This window comes from Schistosoma haematobium, chromosome 4 (assembly GCF_000699445.3).
Source record: "Schistosoma haematobium chromosome 4, whole genome shotgun sequence".
Classification (NCBI taxonomy): Eukaryota; Metazoa; Platyhelminthes; class Trematoda; order Strigeidida; family Schistosomatidae; genus Schistosoma; species Schistosoma haematobium.
Window position 1 is genome coordinate 23,376,027 of NC_067199.1, and position 23,354 is coordinate 23,399,380.

The 23,354-nt window shown below is 31.3% G+C and overlaps 1 protein-coding gene across 2 annotated transcripts in view; it reads left to right on the plus strand.

Moving 5' to 3' along the window:
* The first annotated feature begins 8,547 nt into the window (after nucleotides 1–8,547).
* The window catches only part of CD9_1 (cd9 antigen), a 48,064-nt gene continuing 33,257 nt past the window's right edge, over nucleotides 8,548–23,354 (plus strand). For both annotated transcript variants that reach the window (XM_051216009.1, XM_035729829.2), the window contains exons 1-4: nucleotides 8,548–9,402; nucleotides 13,354–13,447; nucleotides 18,429–18,526; nucleotides 20,091–20,165. In XM_051216009.1, coding sequence (XP_051066556.1) covers nucleotides 9,328–9,402; nucleotides 13,354–13,447; nucleotides 18,429–18,526; nucleotides 20,091–20,165 — 342 coding nt within the window. In that variant the 5' untranslated portion in view covers nucleotides 8,548–9,327. The remainder of the gene's footprint in view (nucleotides 9,403–13,353; nucleotides 13,448–18,428; nucleotides 18,527–20,090; nucleotides 20,166–23,354) is intronic.

Here is a 23,354-nt window from a genome sequence, read left to right on the forward strand (position 1 = left end):
ATCACGAGGAAGAAAATACTTCGCACACACGAGAATGCACTGATGCTACCGAAAGAATCACGAAAAGAACTTATAGAATTGGAATCTCATGGGTCCAGAATCATCAAGGCATCCTTCAAAACAAAGGAAGATGGGATCACAATGAATGCATTCCAGATGCAGACGTGTCAGTAAAAGCTGTTTACTCTGGCCTCTTTCTTTTGATGGTTGACTGGATTATGAAGACCTCCAAATGTCGGGAGGAAGCATGGAATATAATGGACAGCTTTAATGAAACTAGACTATTTGGGCTTGGCAGATGATCTAGCTCTTCTTTATCATACATGGCAACAAATACAGGCCAAGACAACCGGTATAGCAGCAGTAGGCTTCAACCAACTCAAAGGTAAAGCATGATCCTGAAATACAGCACAGCTTGATGGAGAAGCTCTGAAAAGGATGGAAACTTTCACATAACTGGGCAACATCATCGATGAACAAGGAGGATCTGATGAAGATATGGAACTCAAAACCACTGTCAGCCGGCATTAAAGTGAGAATCTTCAATACGAATGTCAAGACAGCTCTACTATACAAAACTGAAACTTGGAGGACTACCACAACCATCATCAAAAAAGCACAAGTATTTGTAAACAATTTTCTACGAAAGATACTCAATATCCGTTGGTTGGTTGGTTTATAACACAGTGAGGTTTCTTTTTAACTTTAAATTTCATTTCTGCACAAAATACGGTATTTGGCACCGTTCCAAGCATCGTCAGTCTAATTAACTTGTTTATTTTAGCTTGGCTACTTAAATTATTAGTAAGTAGAATAACTAATGTGTTCAATTTAGATGTCTGGTTAATGCTCTTGTTAAGTAAAAAAACAAAGTAATAATCCACACAGAATGGAAATAGACTGATATAACATGCCTAACAGTAATTAAAAATATAGTAATAATGAGAGGGGGGAAATCAGTTAATCACAAATAATAAACGGAATACACCCATTATGACTAAATAAGAAAGAAAGATTAGTTCAGCGAAGAGTTCTCTTTTCGGCGAATTCATTTTCAAAGCTGTACAATCGCAAATATATATACTTATTTTTACAGGGTGATAATAATACTGATAATAAACTTCTGTTATACATGGTGACAGTGAGGTTAAATAAACAAAGGTATTAAAAGAAAATTTTTTTTAAACAAGGAAAGTTTGATAGTTAATGGCTTAAGTATTCATCGGGTAAGGATGGCTCAGCATGATAAAATAACACAAAATGTTGAAACGGTGATGAAATGTAATCGGAATGATCGTGGAAATAAAAACAAACCGATTGGGGATAGAGGATTTGAAGGGAAGATGGAAGATGAAGAAGGTGGCCGAAAAGAGAACTCTTCGCTGAACTAATCTTTCTTTCTCATTTAATCACAAATAAAGTGAAATGTTAACCTATTACTTTTGTTGTCTGTATAAGAATCCGATATTCTATCTTATATTCGAAATAAACCACCAAACTGCATAGCCTACACAGGGAGTTACTAGACAGAACAAGTTTAAATATCCTTTATTCTGTGCTTGTAGATGATCATCTCTACCTTCATGGTCAGTTTAACCTTAGTATTCATCTTCAGTTTGGTTTATATACAAGCAACATAGTCTCCTAATTTTTTAAGCTTTATATTTCTTGTTGACTGGTTAACTTTACGATAAACTATATATCATTTTATTATGTAAGAGAATACCCAATAGAGTCAGGTTAAATCTCTTGACTATTGGAAATATACACTTATTGATTTATGAACATCTGACAAGTACTGGTCTGTCTCATAAATTCACCACTAAAATTTTGTGTAAAATTGGGATATTTATTTTAGATGTATCTATGTGACAGGACAAATTATTTGGTTCTCTTTTAAAATAATGAAAAAAAACCAATAATGTACATCATTAGGTCATCGTTATAAGTGAAAATCACAGGAATGCTTATTATTCAATATGACACAAAACGTAGCTTACATCAAACAGTGCCTGAATTTAAATAATTTTGGTTCATTTTTGTCAAAACTGAGTTAGTGAAATTGATTTGATGAAAATAATATAGCAATGATATTCAGAACAAAAGGAAAAATCTCATCACTTGACTGTATTGGTCCATATAAGCGATTACACCATATAATAACTGCAAATATCACACAAAGGCAAGTGAATTATTAATAATCAAACAATAGCTAATAACATGATAAAGATTGTAGTCCAAAGTTATGTCATGTCAAACATAACAACGTACAGTTACGTAACGTTAACCAGACATACATAACTGAAGAATGAGTGTAAAACAAACAAACTTGATTAATGTAAATATAATGAGGTAGTTAAGATGAATATTTCATCATATTATTTAGTCATATCGAAGATATGAAACGATTTGTGTGAAGTGATCTGAGAAACAGTTAAAATTGAAAACATTAAAAGATTACTAAAAATAATTACAAGAAAGCGGATATTCTAAAACCTTAAAGTACAATCAATCAAAGTGGTATTATGTTAAAGTCAAGGCGAAGATAATTGTCAAGCTCATTTCTTCTGTATAACAGAGGCTAGGTTTCACTTAATGGATAATCAAATTTTTGTTCCAAGAAGTTGGAAAAAATAATAATCCTTAGATAAATTCCATTATCAAAATTCACGTCAGTAAATATGGGCTAGTTGTCCGATCAATGTTTAAGTATTAAACTCCTAATAACTATCTTTTTAACTGTGTGCAATAATCCTGATAGATGCACTTGAATACGATTAATAGGAGAAAGAAATCAGACTACTGATTACATTCATAATGCATAAAATACAACTAATTAATCAGTAGCAAAAATTCTCCCTAAAAAATAAAGTATGGAAATGCACTTCTTTCTAGAAAAAAAATTATGCCTACTTTGAATATACATTTAATTTGGAATTCACCGATGTTATCTTAAACAGAACAATTGAAGCCGTTAAATGAAGCATACAGAAATATTTATATCCTAATGGTATTTACATATTTTTTTTCGGTGAGAAACGTTTCTGATTCAAAGTATTTTATGGCAGTTTAATTGACTAAATATAAATTAATGGAGTAACTGAATTATACAAATAATTATCTGACCATAACATTAAATCTGAAACCTCTTACTGAAAAGAATCACTCATCAATTTATCGAAGATTTATTAGAATATTAAATATGTTGTTGACAAACAAAATTGTCAACTAATGTCATATGACCATGACCAAATAAATAAATAATCAAGAGTGAAAATGAAAGTCACTAGATAAGGTTTCTACTTTTGGATACCATATAACTTTTGAAAGGAAAATTTGGGGAAAATTAGTTGGTATATATTAGCCAATCCCAGATTACGAATACTAACTGAAATCTTGTGATTAAAAAAATCAATGAAGTAATAAAACAATGATAGAACACAATTTCATTCTTTGTTTAATTTTTAGACACAATGTTCAAATTCAGTCAGCTAGTAATCTTTTAGAGGCTTATATGTATTAGCATTTGATTGTTAATTGAAGTCAAATAAAGTCTAAATAGTTTATGCAATATATCTCACTACAGACAATGACAAGTAATAGATGCTCTAATCACTTGCTAATAAATAACAGCATATAAGAAACACATTTAGCGCCTGTCATTTTAACGGTTAAATTCATTTTCCGTAAAAAAGAAACGGAATCTTTGTTGTTAATTAGTCACTTCTCAACAAAAGTTTACTTTTAACTGGTTTTCAATAGAAATCAGTTCAATGGTTTGCACTATATAATGCACCTATTTTATTTATTTTAAAATCTGAATGAACAAATAAACTTTATATTTATTCAATGTTTCCATAAGCTGACTTACTTTGAATGAAGTCCCCAGAATAATCTTAATTATTATCAATTGCATATTCGAGACTTTAAATGTAACTACTTTAGAACTTTAGGGAAAACTTAGTTTTGCAAAACATTTTACAACATCTAAGTAGATATTCATAAGAAGTCATACATACTCTATTAAAATTCTAAATAACCTTCCTCGATTGGAGACTGTCAACAAATAGTTGCCAGACCCATGCTTCAAGTTACCTAGAATTTATTGCAAGATATATGTGTGGTCTTTAGGGAACCAATGCTGAAATCTATATCACTCACCGTCATATTCTCTGACATCGAGACTGTGTTATAGGGTTCTGAATTACTTCTTGTAAAATCCGGATGTTCATACTAACCGATCACATCATATTAACTAGTATCGTGTTACCCAGCTTTCAGGGCTAAATGGATTTCAACAGTGGAATTTATGAGTCGATCTAACCTAGACCACCATTGAAAACCTGGAAGCACTGAACAACCGTCTCGTTCTAGTATGGGACTCCTCAGCAGTACGCATCCCTGATCCCGCACACGGGACTTGAACCCAGGATCTTCGGCCTCATATACGAACGCCTAACATCTAGACCACTGGTTCGGCATCCAGTGGTGTTATGTCAAACTTCAATCGATCCATGATCTTGCTCAACCCTTCATCTATTATCTGAGCTAAATACCTGTCTCCACTCAACACGGATTGGACTCCACTGATCACGGCTTCTCACTAGAACCCCAGGAAATTCATCTTGAAGGAGTTTCATACTAGGATAAAACGTCTAATGCTTCCACTTTTCCAATGGTGGTCTAGCTTAGATCAACTCATGAATTCAAGTGTTGAAATTACTACAATCTCCATTCTGATAAATGAACTTCATCAATCAAATTGTAATAAAGCCACTTTTCTAAGTAATCTTAAATAACATGTATAAGCGAACAATGTTGTCTTCGATTAGATTTTCATCAGGTTTTACTCTAATATACCGTGATTTTATATGCATATATGAAATCATTAAATTAATCAAGGCATTTTATGAGTCAATGATAACAATATAATAGTTTATATAAATAAACATATGTGAAAAGTACAGATTGATAGTGTGATGTCAGGTGTACTAGTTGTGATAAGAATAATAAAGGCTTGAATTAATGTTTCATAATGGCAAATAGGTCAAAGATTAGAAAAATATAGACACTGAAATAATATTCATATAAAAAAATTATAAATGTTCAGATAATTGGACAATGAAGCTTGTATCTAAAAAAAGTGTAGGAGAGGGTGATGAAAAATAAACGAACAATGAGTATGGAACAAAATAAAATCATTTATTAAGGTCAAAGGAGAGATAAAGGTGTTACAAATTACTTATGAACACAAAGACTTGGATTGTTATTTCGAATTCCTATGGTTTCTGCTATGTGTAAGAGACGAGGTCGAACCCCATAAAAATAACTAGTAGGAATACGATAAATCACTCTAAATGATTTATTTCTGTCCACTACATGACCACTATAGATCAAGTGTGATAGAACAGAGCTGAGTATTGTTTTGACGGTACCATTTCCTAACCACGAAGGGAGGTGTTCACTAGCTCGTTGGCTCAGTTGTCTGGTAGTGAGCCCAATATAGCTTTCTCCACAGGAGCAGCTAAAGTCATAGATACACATAGATGTGACAGAACCATGTAACTTATTCTTTGGTTGAGGAATCATCATAGATTGGATCGTGTACGATAGACAGAAGTTGGCTGCATTAAACGTTCTCCCAAATGCTCTAGTCAGTCTATCCCGTAGCACATCACCAGCTACATCTCCAGTGAATTGCAGCTTCAGGAAAAGGGGTTTCTTGATAGCCGTTGATGTCGCTATTTTCTTGTTTGTTACATTCATGTGTCTCTTCAGGAAACCTTGTGGAAAACCCATTTCAATCAACATATTATGTATGAACTCTAGTTCCTTGTTTTTTGAATCGACTGAGCATATCTTCCTAACTCTATTTGTAATACATCTCAGTTTCCCTTATAATGAATATTAGTACGCTTTTTGTTAAATTATAGTTAATTGAACACACATTTGCTTAATATAATTTCAATGTAGTCTGTAAACCATAGATGAATAAAAACTTCAACTTCTAAAGAGCGAAGAATTCCAATGCATTTTAAAACTAAATAGAAATAAAGTTTTCTAGAACCAAACGAAACTATTCGAAATCCTTTATTTCGAATAAAGGAAAATATTATATTTATATATACACAGAATGATATTTACAGATTAAGTTATGTAGATTGAATGGATTCTATATTGGAGTATCTTCTCGTGAAATCTCGACTCACGCTAAGGAACGCCTGAACTACACAAAAGAACCTAATAATCCTGTAGAACTGGAAAACTTACAAATTAAATCGACAACAGTAGTACATGCTGTTTTCAACAACCACCAGAAACCGATATTAAAAATACTGAAATTATTCAGAAAGATTTCTCCAACTATAAAGAAATGAGAATAGCTGTTTTATGTCTTGAAGACCGCCGACCACTAATACGTTCCCAGCCACCAGTCGGAATCATAGTCTTAACATGGTTTGTTAGTTACTTTATAGTTTAGTATCTCTAACTTGACCGGCTACACGTTAAACATGTCTACTGACCTCTAGCCAGCAGATGGTTTCCCATTTGCCCATTGTTCTCTAGCTCCTCTCCATGCCTAGAGTTGAGATCAGCAACCAGCGAATAAAATATTCATAGACTAGTTAGCAACTAAATAGAGGCCATACCATGATCACATAGACTGAGTAGAGGGAATAAGCACTAAACTACATTTAACGACATATGTCCGAAACTGGTACATGATCGATCACCGACCAAGGTAGTGACTACATCCATCCAAGAAACCCTACATGAAAATTAAATAACCCTGTAATACCCTCTGGTTATATATATATATATATATGAGCACTATATTTAAATCAATGCATTGAATACATGTCTTGTCATTTAGGTTATTTTTTATATGAATATTCTATTACTATAGCTTTCGTTCTCACTGTCAATACTCCAGGTAATCTATTTCCGGTTATTATTTTCCTTAATCTGATGTGGTAATTATTGTGCTACGTATTGTATCTATTCCAGTCTGCTTGAAAATGTAAACGATACAGTTGTAGGTGAATAAAATGAGTGATAATAAACCATCTAAGCAATTATTAACGGAATGATTGACTGAAGAAATGAAGTTCATTATTTCGATACATTCTATTTTTTTCATTATTAAAATTTAGTTAAGGCATAAAATAGTTATTAACGAAGCTGACAATCACTTAGTTTTTGATACCCTAAACAATGCAGATTTAAGTATCTTTTTGAAGCATCAATAAATAGGATTGGATTGTCAATCACTTGAAAATTATTGCATTAACTGAAAGTTCATATGTTTTTATATGCTTTCCAGGGAATTTTAATTTACTTCAGTAATTTTGTGAAAACTTTACGTAATATTTTAAAGGGGTTTTCATTGTTGGTTGATGTCACCTAGAGGTTGATTGAATATTTCATAATATGAAAGTGCCGTTTCAGTCTATTTTGTTATCACTGAGTAATCAGTAACACGACGTTCAACTTGATATTGAACTCAGGATTAGTAGCTTACAAACTCCACCTGATACCTCATGCAACTACTGAGATTTAGTTTGGTGGTTGATAGTTTTAAATTCTAGTAAGTTGGTTACGCAACATTAGTCTCATTCATTACATTAAGTTATATTCCTGACATGACTAACTTAACAGTTCTTAGCTTTCCACTAGTATTTTGGATTATCCATCCTCTAAAACATCATTGCGTATATTTCAGTGCCGTTAGTTCGTTTCCACCACCTACTGACCTGTTTTTTTATGGTTTCCCCACTGATATTTGTTTGTGATGGAATTTATAGAGACATGAAAGCATTGGATGGTCATTTCGTCCTAGTATTGGACTCCTCAGCAGTGCGCATCAACTATTCCATACACTACACTAGAACCCAGGACATCTGGTCTCGCATATGAATGTCTAACCTCTGAACCACTGAGCTGGGGTTACATCATGAAGCTAGTCTTTGGTGTGCACATGATTGTTATCAGTATGCGTATTTGTGGCGATTGTAGTATTTTCACAGTTGGGTGCAAGACAGTTATCCATTTTAGACAATGGATGAAGGGTTGAGCAAGATTATGAATCGATTGAAATTTTACATTAACACCAATATATGCCAGATCAGTAGTCTAGATGTTAAGCGTTCGCATGTAAGACCAAAGATCCTGGGTTCGAATCCTGTGTAAGGAATTGTGGATGCATACTGCTGAGGAGTCCATACTAGAACGAGACGATTGTCCAGTGCTTCCAGGTTTTCAGTGGTGGTCTAGCATAGATTGACTCCTGAATTCAACCATTAAAATTGCTACAATCTCCACAACCCCCCATTCTGACCATAATTATTTATTTTCCCTACAAGTTATTGATTAGGCACAGACATATTGGCTAAATGTTAACGTAACAACTAGATGACAAAATTTTCCTATGATCAGTAAGTGTGTAGGCAACAATTATTTTGAAAGATTTATGCATGTCTGTCTTACAACAAGGAAATTGAATCATAGGAAAACGAAAGTGATTGTGACGTTTTTTAAAATTCGACTGATGAATGTAGCTTCGTATGTTGTTTATTGTCGCAATTGTTTCTGATGCAATAGAGCTATAGATTTTATACTGGAAAATAGATCAAATAATCCTCCATTTGAATTTAATTGAACCAATCAAGTTAAAATGGATATTTTAGCAGTACATAGATGAAATGTTTTAAATCTCTCCAGTCAGAAAATGAGGGACAAAGAATCAATATAATTTTTTTCAGTTGTGTTTGTTTATCTATTACAAAGTATTTGTATTTGCTTGTCTTGAGTGTGTGTCCGTTTGGTTGGTCAATTTATGCATTAAAAAAAAATCTTGTAGTAATTTTAATTTTTGTCACAATGGGAGACTATCTATGATGTTAGTATCTATTGTGCTACACACACTTTGTGCTTATACCTTAAATATACTAATGACAACAAACACGGACATATGGTCTACATTTACACACCCGTACACACCTTTATAGGTGTATGTAGGAGCAATATGTCAATAGATTACAACATTAATTGTACAACACATAACTAAATACTTGTATTTGACGAATGTATTTTAGCTCGTTGAAATAAAACTTCCCGTTACTACTTGGTGTTCATTTTTCAATTGGATTATAAACTTTGAATATAAATCTCTCTTCATTTCACATATCATTCATATGCAAAAATTTATTGTGATGCGTTTCTAATAAATTATTATTAAACTAGACATTTAACACTGAAAATAAGTAACAATCTACTCATTCATTTTCTTGTTAAAAATCATAAACAAAATTCAAGCGAAAAGAAACAATGACGAAAATAACCTTTACTTCGTGTTTTAAATGCCTCAAATATTCCATGTTTGTATTTTGTTTGATAGCATGGGTAAGTGTATAATATTTTATATACATTGTGCATGTTCTGTTGTCAATATACATCAATATTAGAATTTTCAAAACATTGTATTTAAAAAGATTATTTATTGATATATTTCACTGGGGTGAAGAGTTCGTCCGAAGGTATGTTCCATTGAGAAAGTGCACATTGGATTATTTGAAGTTTTAAAGTTCTACTTGTACGAATACCAGCTACATATATGCTATATATATATATATATATATATATATATATATATATATATATATATATATATATATATATATATATATCATCGTGCATCACAAAGCAAAGTAGTTGAATAATTCCCATAGGTTCGGAATGAGATGATAACTCAAGAATAACACTAGATCGGGCTCTCAAAATTTCAGAGTTTGAATGAAATAAAAAATACAGTCTACTGGATTCGAACTTGGTAATTTGGTGATATAGTACTTCCTGGTAAACTAGGATTTCCTATGTTTCATTCCGTAATTGGTTCGTGATTATTCACTAATGAGTAGATCCAAAGAACAATTAAGTATATATATAGTGCTCCTTAGTCTTCAATAGCTCTTAAAGTGATATCAGTCCTTACCTAAACACATCTTGAAACAATGAAAAAACCTAGTTTATTTTAAATGAGTAACGTGTATTCCCACAACTCGTTTAATATAACTATCTCGTACATTTCTAGTTTTCATTAATAATTTTACCACAAATCACAAAGGTTGAAGTTAATAGCCAAATATAAAAAGTGGAACCGATGAAATATAAGTGAGGCTAACTACAGTGATGCCTTTTTTCGGATTGCTTTAAACTTAGTTATATGCATAGGGAAGCGTTTCAACAAATGAAACGATTGGTACCCACCGTATTTTTGTTTATGTGTTCCAATAAAACATTGATTTGAATCATATCGTATTTTAAACTATGTAGGGTTATGTGCTTTGATGCCCTTATTCTGAAGGATCAGTTCTGTAACAACACATAAATGTAAAGTGATAGATTACGTTATTTGCACCATCATTGATTAGAGTCGATCAGACTTAACCCTAACATTTATTTGGGAACTAACTCTTTAATAGTTATTAAAAACCTAGAAGCATTGGACAACCGTTTCGTTCTAGTATGGGACTTCTCAATAGTACGCACCCACACGGGGTTCGAACCCAGGATCTTCGATTTCACGCGTGGACGCTTAATCTCTAGACCACTGATCCGGCATCCAGTGGTGTTATGTCAAACTTCAATCGATCCATTATCTTGCTCAACCCTTCATCTATTATCTGAGCTAAATACCTGTCTCCACTCAACACGAATTGGACTCCATTGATCACGGCTTCTCACTAGAACTCCAAGAAATCCATTTTGAAGCTAGTCATTAGTAAGCACATGATTATTATCAGAATGGGGTTTGTGAGGGTTTTAGTAATTTTAATAGTTGAAACAATCTTGAAGAAAAATCACTTTAAACTTTGTCTAATGATGAATAGTCCGACAATAAAGCACATAGATATCTATCTATGAACTATTCCTCCGATAACCTGTTATCCTTTCACGATAAATCCAAAAATTACAAAATCCTTTTATTAATAACCCAAATTTAGTAATGCTTCAAGCGTAGCTTTATGTTCCTCAAAAAGTTCCTTATTGTTGAGTCATCAGATCATAAATTATAAAATATTTCCAGATAGATATGTTTAACATAGTAAACGATGGGTATTTAATTTTAGGGTTAACTGATCGTTCGAAAATAATACATCTGGCAGAACTACTGAAGTGTATCACACTTCAGTGATTATTGATCGTAAGCCACAAACGGGCGTACATTTGACTTGAAAAGTAAATGAAATTTTCTGGTTTATTTATGATAATCCACTGAAAGAATATTTATATTGACTGCCTAAATTAAGATTCAAAGAGAAAGACAATTTTAAAAGGTTTTCTAGTTTAAAAATTTTTGTTGTGAAAAAACAATCTATTTCGATTCCCACACGAGGTACTTATACTTAATAGCTAGGAAAATAACACCACATTAATGGACCTTTGGTGTTTTTGTAATCTCGTACGGTTTAGATGATCTACACTAAATACTCTATTAAAACTGTTCATAATCCTGTCAACAGTTAAACTCATATTAATTATCATGTTAATCACCAATTAACAGTTTGTTCAGCTTTAAGGACTACTGAAGGACAACACGTTTTTATGTCATGCACATATCCATGGAAATACTAAGTCAAATCTCAGAAATTATTTAAAATATATTAGATATGTGATTAGAAATAGGACATCATGTTGAAGAGCAATTTCCTTTTTATAGTCACGTTAAATTAATCAAGGAATAATGAGATTAAGTATAAAAAGTCAGTATCTAATACTATTTTATCACTTAATGTAGAATGCTTAATAAACAAACATTATCTAACGTCAAATAAATTCTCTTCTATCTTAAATTGTGAAATTTCCAATTTTAATTTTCACGAGATTTCGATTTTTGTTTCTCAGTGCGAAACACATTTATAAAACAAGTAGTAAAGTCTTTTATTTACTTTCTGTAACTACCTATAATAAGTAGGTAATAAAAACAATAAATTGATTGTTTTAATCTCTGGAGCCTAATTTAAAAAAAATAAAGATGTACGTCTAACAAGCGATTAGCGTTTAAAATGATTTATATCAATTATGAATGTCTACTAAGTAGTTGGAAGTTATTTAAATATAGGTGTCATTCTATCTTTTTAAATAGAAATAATCACTAATATTCTCAGATAGGCCTGTATCAGTAAATGGAATTGTATTTATTCCTACTAAATGACCGTGAAAATCCAACAAAATTTCTAAATTATGCTATAATACATAAATGATTTACAGATTAAATTCTATGTCAAATTTTATTTTTATCTTTGGTTGAACTTCAATATAACCATCTTTGACAAGTATTAACAGATATTCTTCAAACAAACAAATTAACTTAGCAGCTATCTAAACATTTTGAATGACTTAATTGAACAATTCCATTAAAAATACTGATGATCTTTTTAATCAGTGAGAAAAATTGTCTTTTCAACAATATATTCTTATTGATTTATGCGGCTAATGTTAAGCTACTCATTTCATTGAGTAGTACACATATTTTCCAGTAAGCTGAACTAAAATTTGCTTAATTAGACGTAGTTTAATTATAGTTTTCGACAAATGATGTATAATATCAGAAGGGGTTTTTGTGGATTTTATAGTAATTTCAATAGTTGAGATCATGAGTCACTTGAAGCTAGAAGTTCGAACCTCGTGAGGCGGCATCGTGGATGCACACTGCTGAGGAGTCCCACAATAGGATGAAACGGCCGTCCAGTGCTTCCAGGTTTTCCATGGTGGTCTAGCTTCAATTGACTCATGATCTCAACTATTGAAATGATGTATAAGTATAGAGGATTTGTGGAGATTGCAGAATTTTCACAATTAAAATCACTAATTGATGATTAATGAACTTATTGAAGTAAGACATTAACACCATTTGATCCCGGTTCAATGGTCTACAGGTTAAGCGTTCGCACACAAATTCGAAGGTCCTAGGTTCAATTCTCTCTTGTGGGGCAGTGGATCTGCAGTGTTGACTCTCGTAGTAAGATGAAACGACCGTCTAGCGCTTCCAGGTTTTCAATGGTGGTCAAGTTAAGATCAGTTTGTGATTTCAATAGTGAAAGAACGATGTGCGAGTCTCGTTACTTGAATAACCAGGAAACAAATATGAATCAAAGTTCACCTTTTGTTAAGTTCTATACCAACGTTCTTTTAAACAAAGATATTTTGTTTTAGCTAGCTGGTTATCTCTTATTTTTAATCGTTTTCTATTTGTTGGTAGTCCATGGTGAAAACTACTTCCCGAATATGTATCGGCAACTATTCACAAGATTAAAATACTTAATTTTGTTTCTTGTTTCAATTAAATTACAGGTTCTTGGTTTAATCACATTTATTGTTGGTATTGTGGCTCGTGTAAATGGTAGCTTTGGAATTTTAGATGCACATATACCAGCTGTTCATGCAGGTAACATAATTTACATTATATTAACAGTGCTTTTTTTAAAAAAAAGTGTTTTTCACTTCACATTTCAAATAATTCGTATTCAGCTAAATAGTTTTATGTGAATGCATTGAAATATATATTTCATCAGCAGGACACAAACAATCCAACGAACATAATTCTGGTAGAATTTAATAACAAATAAGTTTTTATTGGATAATATCCAGTAATTCACAGATATGTTCTTTCTTTTTTCTGTTGGGAAATGACATTTTTTCAGAAAAATTAGACCAGGTTCGGTTTAAAAAAGTTTCTTCAGATCGATATTTTGAAATTTTAAAACTACTTTTGTATAGATTATTTCGTTATCTTTCTTTCTACGAACTAATTCTTTCTTCCTATACTATATCCTTATTGCAATCTTTCTTTTATATATTACCGCCTCTGAATCAACTACTTTTATGAATCGGGTGTCCATCTTGTTGTGTTAATGAGGTATGGAAACTTGGACCGATGCATATATGTGCCTGGTCCTACGTTGTAGCTGACTGGCTGACTGACTATCTGAAAGCCCACATCCTTATTGGTTATTTCTAAAGAGTATCTTGAAATGTTTTACAATACTCATATATTTCTTTAGTATCAGTTCCCATTTTATTTCTAACTTTTATTTCCAGTTGTCAGGGTTTGAGTTAGAGCTATTTGAGAAATTATTCTATTCAGAGTACTTTGTTTTATTCGGTCAGATTTCCAAATCACTTAGAAGATCTAATGAATAACAGTTATACGGGATTAGTAACTGGGTAGCAAATTTTTTGAATCTACAATGAATTACTAGGTTTTTTGTTCTATGTAAATGAATAGTTAGACTTTTGTGATATTCTCTCTCTTTTCTAAATCATTGACATATGTAATAGGATGTATTTGAACTACATTTCGAACACTAGTCCGAATAGTGCTGAATAGCTCTAGCAATGTACTGTTTAACTAAAATTCATGAATTTCAAAGGCGATATTCTATATACATCTTTCAATCGTCAAAGAACTGTCATAATAAAATTATTTGAATTAGATGCGTCATCCGAGATGCTGTGCTTAATAATGATGATGATAACGACATAAATACTTGGTTAAGCGTATATTTAGACTTTGATCAGTCGAAACTTTAGAAATATGTCAATTAGATGATGAACACTAGAGAATTGATTGGTATTCTACTTAAACTCAAATAAAACAAATGAGTTAAAGTTAATAACATGTTTTGAAACTATTGAAACATTCATCTTCATATAAATATGCATACATATCAAACTATAATAACTCACTGTCATATGACACGCAATTTTCTCTGTGAAACTATCAGCTGAAGAGCTATTGCTAACTAGAGAGCTCTAGATAACTTTGTTGCCATGGTTTAAGGTGTTTTTGAAGATTTGCAGTTCAGTAGAATGATTTAGTTGGTGATATATCCCATAAGCTGAACTATCTAACTATGAAGCTTTCATTGTATTTCTAAACTACATTATCAGTAAATACTTCTACTTTTTGAAATGTGTCGATGACATTACATACACATATGAAGAAAGCTTCAGCTTCAGCTCACAAAATATAACACTTCTGAAAGTTCACATCGATGGACACCCGTGATTTCATATTACATCCAGTCTACAATCCTAAGGTTAGCGGTTAGCCCGATATTTCCAGGCCACTGAGCTAGGATCCAAAGGTTCACATTTTCAGCTTCAGTAAACTGTACTACTCTGATCCAATGAAACTTGTAATCAAACTACCGACTGTCGACATAGTTGTAAACTGTACGGGTCGCGCTTTCTCATCAGAATTTAGGGAAGGTTGTTATTATGATGAATATGAGAACAAACCCTTGTTTTTTTAATATTTTAATATTTCATTTAGTTAAAGTACAAAAACGAAAGAAATCAGCACTTTATAAGGATGGCTTACACTTAGATGATTAATTATTATAAACCATATGGGGACGATGAAATTGTCCACGTGACCTCAGTGTTAGTAAAGAATAACCTTAATATAAAGTACACTAACATATTTGTAATTGGAAAATCAATTAGTACCCAGCAAAAAATGATTTGTTGATTAGTAAACGAACATTTCAAAGCTCTATTAACCAATACTGCAATATGATATGTATGCAACTGAATTTAGGACATTAACGATTTAAGGACAAATATCATGCAAACTAAACGTCACCTCATATATATTTAGAGTAAGATAAATAAAACAATGGCTTTTTAAATCTTACAGTATCTACTCTTTCAAGATATGTATGGTGAGGTAACAAAGTGAAAACTAGAAGTTTTGTGGTCTTGTGTGAAGACATTTAATCTATGCATTAATGTAGTGATATGAAACTGTCAATATTTCATTTTTGCTATCAGATTTTACAAAAGACTTATTTTCCAGATTGATTTTCCTATGTAAATAATTATAAATATATTGATAAGTATAATTAAGTTTTTCAGACATCAATATTGAGATACATTTATGTTTGATAACAGATTATATAATAGCCAATGTATATATGTTCTTTGAATTGAGTTTAGAAGTAGCCAATAGGTTAAGTGATTGGTGCTTCGTATGTTAATGGATTGTCGACAGCAATTGGTGAAAATCTGTAAATCTTGTTCTCAAAGATTTTTTCACAAACAGATTATCATAAATTAATTAATGAATTCAATACTTGAATTAGTTATTCCGATGTTTTAAATATAGTTTTCGTCCTAATGAGGAAAACCTAATAACAAAATGAAATCTTTGCTTCTTGGGAGATTTTCCATTCTCCTAGATTAGATGTCATTTCATTTGTATGTCATACCTGATCGCGATAATTGCTGATTCAAATCTGAGACTGACTACTAAAGATCAAGTCATATAATGTTCTAATTCAAAGTAATATTTAACAAAAGACAGAAGGAATAATTACGCAATGGATTAGCGATTTGTAAATGCATTCCCTTATAATGAATCTTCAACTGATGTCAAGAAAAGTATTCATACAATGAAACGTTATTTATTTAGTTATATTTTTATACATTACCCATTGATTTGTAAACTTTGATCAATCTTGGAAATGTCTGTAACACAATGCTTATCAATTCTATAGGTCATCAGTGTATTAACTTATCAATTAACGTCAATATTTTATAATACCATAATTCCAAGATGAAATGCTTTCGATTTTATCATTTGTTAACTCAAGAAGGCAACTGAACAGCTAAATTAAAAAAATTTTTACTCTAGAAATAACGTTTCATTTGATACTGAATGTCTTTGAATTAGATTACATTTCGATCTTAACATAGGTTCCGTTTACAAAAGAATTTCAATTTCCACTGGTTATGACAATATCGTTAAGTACTTAAAATTAAATTACATATTTTGTTTATAAACTAGTTTCAGATATCATATGAAGTATAGCTCTTACAGATTGATTCATTTTCAATTGTGTCAAAAAAAGTAAACAAATATTTTGATTATTTATATCAATAAGGACTAATTATAAATTTGTGGATCTGTTGAATTGTTTGTCTAATAAATTAGACCATTTGAAAAATTGCATTCAAGAAATCTTTTAGTGACCCACTTCTTCCTTGAAGTTATTCAATCTCTTAGGATCACAGATGTCATTAACATGTAAATATTATGTTCAAAAAAAGAGAATCGATAAAACGACCCAAATAGCTTGTCACGTTGATGGATAGTAAATAATCCAACAAGTGTTTGTTTTATTTTTACAAGATTCAATGGTTCAATGACGATAGTCTTTTTTCAGTTGAATTCATATGTATTGATATTATTGTTTGAAATTGTGAGTAACTGCAGTGTTGCTTGGAAATTAATAAATTCTACTGCCCTATTAATTGTTAATACTTATTCTACATTTAAAAATAGCATAAATGTAAACTATTTCTGTGGTTTTAATGTGTTGTTTACATTTATTTGGTAATTTCTTCATTATGTTATAAACAAATTCTTATGGTAAAATAACCCAAGTTACAATGTATTGTTTACAGTTCTTAACGTGTACAAATTACAAATAATCATCTAAGATTATAATCAAAGATAGAACTAACCCACATAGCTTGTACATAAATACACTTAAAGCATCTATTGGATACAAGATTGAAGTTGTAATGATGGGATACAGTTAATTAAAATTTATTGACTGTAGTCATAATGATAGAAAAGTCATTTTTGATGAAAATGAAAATTCTCGGGCTTCAAGAGAGAAATTACAATTAAAAAGAAGCATTTAGCTTTGCATGTTGTGTAAAAGTGGAAATAACCTAATAACGCAGGACCTAGGAAATAGAACAGATGAAATATTTTGAATTATTTCTGTACATTCAGGAAGTAATTTGTTAATTATGTTATCTTTTTTGTTTATAAAGTTCATATTCAAATATTTGAAAGAAAGGATTATTTTATATGGACCATTTTACCTACGTTTCACATTCCCTGTTACAGTATGGGTTCGAATCCCACGAGGCACATCAATTTCTTCAAGACCCTAGATATTCTTTACTGATCAGTACGAATGTTTTATAGCTTCGTGCTGATTATTTCTGATCACCTAAGAGAGAACGAATTGACCACTTAGACCGATAATGAGACCCAATACACACTCATTGATAGATGTAATATGACATCGAGTGACCGTTTCATACAATATTGAACCTGTTTGATTCTATGAGATAATGCAAATCAGAGTAAATCTTGAATTTTTGCAAATTCTTTTCCATAATGAAGAGTTGAATGATGATGCTTAATTATTAGGTGGCTGTCACTTTAACTGGTAACAGTGTGGCTCCTTTACAAGTAAAGATATAGATACGTTGACTAAGGAATTTTCCAAGGAAACCAAATCAATGGCTGCTATATTTTCACGAACATTATTAATCTAAACAGATATTTGCTCTACGTTTTGGCAAACTTCATTTTTCCTTTCGTTTTTCATTGTAATATCTAGGTGCTAACTTACTTATTGCTGTCGGGTTTTTCATTATGATAATGGGTTTCTTTGGTTGTTGTGGTGCCATTCGTGAAAGTCAATGTTTACTGTTTTTAGTAAGTTTAACTTCTTAAAATAGTTAAATAACGGTTTGCTCAAAATATTTTATTCAATTTTTGAAACTGAATATATATATATATATGTATTATTGGTGATCGCTCAGTACATTGGATTGGTTGAAGTTAGACAATAACATGATTGGATGTCGACTCAGTGATCTATAGGTTAAGCGTTATCGAGCAGGGTCGATGAATAGATGAGTCACTACCTATTTCAATAATAATCAATTTTTTGTCACTTGTATTTCTAGAAAACCATAGGAGTTATTGTTTTCATCTATGTTGTGACCACTTTTGAAACGTTTAGCTATATAAGCCTTTAGAATGTTAAGTCTGATCACATTGTAATACTCCAACTCACGATGATGTTTTGGCGCTGATTTTATAAATGATCTAAATGTCGAACACCATATGAATATCTATTTTGAAAACCATATGACTAGTTTTATTGCCAGATTGACTAGAACAAAATTATACATTTCCATGGACTAAATTTTATCATCAACTTCTCGTTAATTTTCCCAGTGAAATGAATAAGAAACTTCCAACTAAAGTATCACCTTATCTTCAGAAAATTTCCCCATCCTACGATCAAAACATAAATAGCTAATATTATTTTTAAATTATCTATAACAATTGGGTTTAAAAACTAACCCCCTTAAAGAAATACCATTTATTGAATTCAAGAGTTGGCAAATATCACTGAAGTTAATCAACTTAAAGTAAATAATAGGTCCTTAATTTTCTATCATCCCAATGTTCTAGCCAGTCGTGCTTATCCTGAACAATTTGTATGAAGGGTTTATGATGATATTCATGTTTATGCCGCTAGGGGTAATCGAATTAAGCAAGCATTCAATTGATGTACAGTTTGTATTCCAGTACTTATTATATATATTGGTAGTGATAAATATATAATTGTTGCAAGAGACTTTAATTAAGCCAATGGTTAATAGAGTCGTAGTCAAATTGATTGTCATTATTATTTATTGCTGTACTTAGATATATAGAATATTACTTAAAACTACAGATGTTGATTAAAATATTTAATATCTCTTAAGGCATACCTGTAATTATCGTTGATTTTTGCGAAAGCAAGGAAATGTGCAAATTACTTTTATCCTTCCTAACTCAATTGGTTAAATATCTAAATTATTGTTAATGCTAATTAAATTTTAATATAGGCTTCCAGAACTTCAAGGTTGCATGTAACCATACAACTACTTCCCATGATTTCCATAACTAAACTAAACTTGGGAGTAAACGTTCTGTAGTATTTTTCGCCTCTCAATATTTTTCTTGATTCAAGTTTTCGCGAGTTTAGACACCGACTGTGAAGACAATTTTTTTACGAGGGATCTAGTGCATTAGATTTGACAATGACAAAAACAATTGAGAATTTCACATCGTGTACTACTTCTCTAGATTAAGAGATAAACAACAACTAGCCAATGCACGTTGAACAATGTAAATTTTCAGTACACTTTCATGTTTGTTTATTTTAATAAATAACGAGATTTTGTATTGATATTCCTTTTAATTCTTTCATTTATTTTCATAGTTCTTTGCATTTGTATTCTTTTGCTTCACTCTGTTAATGGCAGCTGGTTTATGGGCTGTTGCATGGTCGTCTAAAGTAAGTTATTTTGTTTTATATAATTATTTATGTATGCTATCAGTATTGGGATTTATGGAGATTGTAGTATTTTTAAAGTTGAAATCACGAGTCAGTTTAAGTAAGACCGCCATTGAAAACCTAGAAGCACTGGACGACCACTTCGTTCTAAAAATGGGACTACTCAACCAACAGTGAGCATCCATCATTTCGCTTGTAATCAATGGTCCATAAGTATCCTTCTATTTAGAAAAACTTCAAAGGGTGGTATTTCAAGAAACCAGGCAGATCTAATCTGAATATTCCCATCTTAAGATCTAAAAAATATAAATTAATCAAAGAAGTAACTGTGACCAACATCACAGACTGACTTTATCTAGACAATTACCCGAAACTTGGAAGTACTAGACAGTTGTTTTGTCTTGATATGAAAGTTTTCAACAATGTATACCTACGACTTCGCGAGGACCAGAGCTAGTAATTTTGGCGCCTGTTGTTTTCAGGTCACTGGGTTAATATTAGACAACTCACATTTCTAACTTACACGAATACTGTCTATTATCATCAGTGAAACCTGCTTGACTTCCGGGATGAATGAATTCCACTGGTCGGGGCTTCTAACTAGGACTTAAGGAATACTTTTCAAAGTTGACCATATATATAGATATAATTATTATTATCATCAGTGTAAGAGTCGATTTTTGATTTAATTTAACGCTTTAAATATCATTACGAGCTAACTGTACTGAAGAAATTATATATTTTTTTAAAAAATCAAATGATGTGCCAGTTATTTGTATCAGTGGCGAGACTATAACTAATGAACGAACCAATCACGTATAAGATAACAGGTCTCGGATTTTGGCGCTAAATTCATTCACCCATTTGGAGAAATAGAGTTTCGGCATCGTAGCTGATGCCAGCTCGTGATGAAAACCTGAAATCTAATTCCTAACTTTAATCATCAACTGTAAACTATAATTCTAATTCCTCACACGGCTTTATAACCCTCATTTGTTCCATGGTTATTAAGTGGGCACTCTCAAGGTCGGTCTAGTGTCGCTCAGAGGTCGTCCATAAATTATAGTCTCACCGTATCAGTTAACAAGTGTATAACTTAACAAGTTGTAAGAATAGTTTTATTTTAAAATTTTATCTAGTAATTAAAACAAATACAAATCGCATAATGATTAATAAGAAAGTTAATAGTTTTTATTAGAAAGTCAATTGAATTGATCACTCATTCAGAATAAAAGTAAGAAAATTCAAATCAGCTTTTGTCATAAATTGAAATCAATTGAAGAACTATGTACATGATATAAGGACTGATTGAATAGTTATATAATATATTTGAAATCTCCCAGCATTTCTTTCTGTATCCAAGTCTGAAATTGTAACTGTTTATAATAGATTTGAATTTTTTATTGACTTACCTCTAATTTTTATGCATTATTAATTATGAAAATAAGTCGAGAATTAATACAGTTGGTGAAATATTTAAATAAAAACGTAAATATGCCTATGACACAGGGGTGGTGAATGAACAATTGGTTTCTATGTATTCCATGTTTTACAATGAAAATAACAGATTATCATTAGAAAAACTATAGTGTATTTCTATGTGAAAATAATTTATAAATAGAACATTTAACATAAAATTCGAGTTATATGTTAAATCATATCTGTATAGGTCTAATGTAAAATTATTAGGTTATGTATACCTGTTAAAATAAAATAATTAGTTTAAAACTAATATCTTTTCTTTGTTTTAATTGAATGATAAAAACTGTACAATTGATTACTTTAGATATCTAGAGTATTCAGAATCTTGATAACAACTGCTCACTGATAAATTATATATTATTAAAGTAAAAAAATCAATTAAATATGTCAACATATTTAGACCAAAGTTTCTTAATACCTAGATTATAATGGATCAAAGAAATTTGAATATATTTCATCACTGTCGAAGATATTTTTAGGCGATCAGCAAAATCGATCATGGAGAAAGTTAGCATACAGTAAGGTGTTTGAAATTTTTCTGGTGTATCATCAACTTATAAAGATAAAGATATATACATTAGTTACAAGTATAGAGAATCATGAAGATCATGTAGTAAATTGTACATATAAGTTACAATATATTCACACATAAAATTAAAATAATTAGTATGCAAATAGAGTTATCTTCGCTACATGAAAATAGAGAATCGGAAGTATGTTTTTTGGCGCTTTTGAGTTGTCGTTTTTTTATCTGACTAATTAAGCCAAGCATTTGTCATTGAGTAACCGCATATTGGTCAAAATTTAAATTCAGTCAAATGAGCTTATGATGTGCTTATCTACTTTTTTTCATGTACTAGAGTTATTACGAAAGTTATGGTTTATTGTTTTAAAATTGATAAGAACATTAGCTTTCAATGAGGCTTGAAATTTAGTTGAGTTTAAAAAGTGGTCGATTTGATTTTTCTATTCTTTAAATCTCATGCATCTTTCTAGCATAATTTTACCACTAAAATATGTGGCCGATTTTTCAATTGAATTCAACTATTAAATTACTACAGTTTCCACAAAACCCCTCGCTGATTACAATGATCATATGTTCACTAGTGACTGTTTCCAAGAGATATTTCCTGGAGTTCTAGTAAGAAGTGGTGAGCAGTGTAGTTCAACCGAGTCTGTTGTGAGATAATAACTCACTGAAGTCAATGGTGGACGGTGGCGCAATTTTGCGGATTGGTTGGAGTTAGACATTAACACCATTAGATGCCGGCTCAGTGGTTTAGAGTTTAAGCGTTCGCGTGTGAGACCGATAGGTTCTGGGTTTGAATCTCGCGAGGCGGGATCGTAGATGCGCACTTTTGAGGAGTCTCACAATAGGACGAAACAGCCATCCAGTGCTTCCAGGTTTTCCATAGTGGTCTAGCTTCAATTGACTCATGAATTCAACTATTAAATTACTACGCTGAACACAAAACCCCTCTCTGGTTATATATATATATAATTCTACTAATAATAATTATTATTATTTAAACAACTGAACAATAGTAACATTTGTGCATTTAAACATATTTCTTAATATTACTTATTAAAATATATAAATGTATCTTGAATTCGTTTAATGATAATAATAATAGTCTTATTTCACTACTTTCAACATGTAAATATATTCAGTGTGATAACTCATTGAGTTTATTCAACCGTCTATTC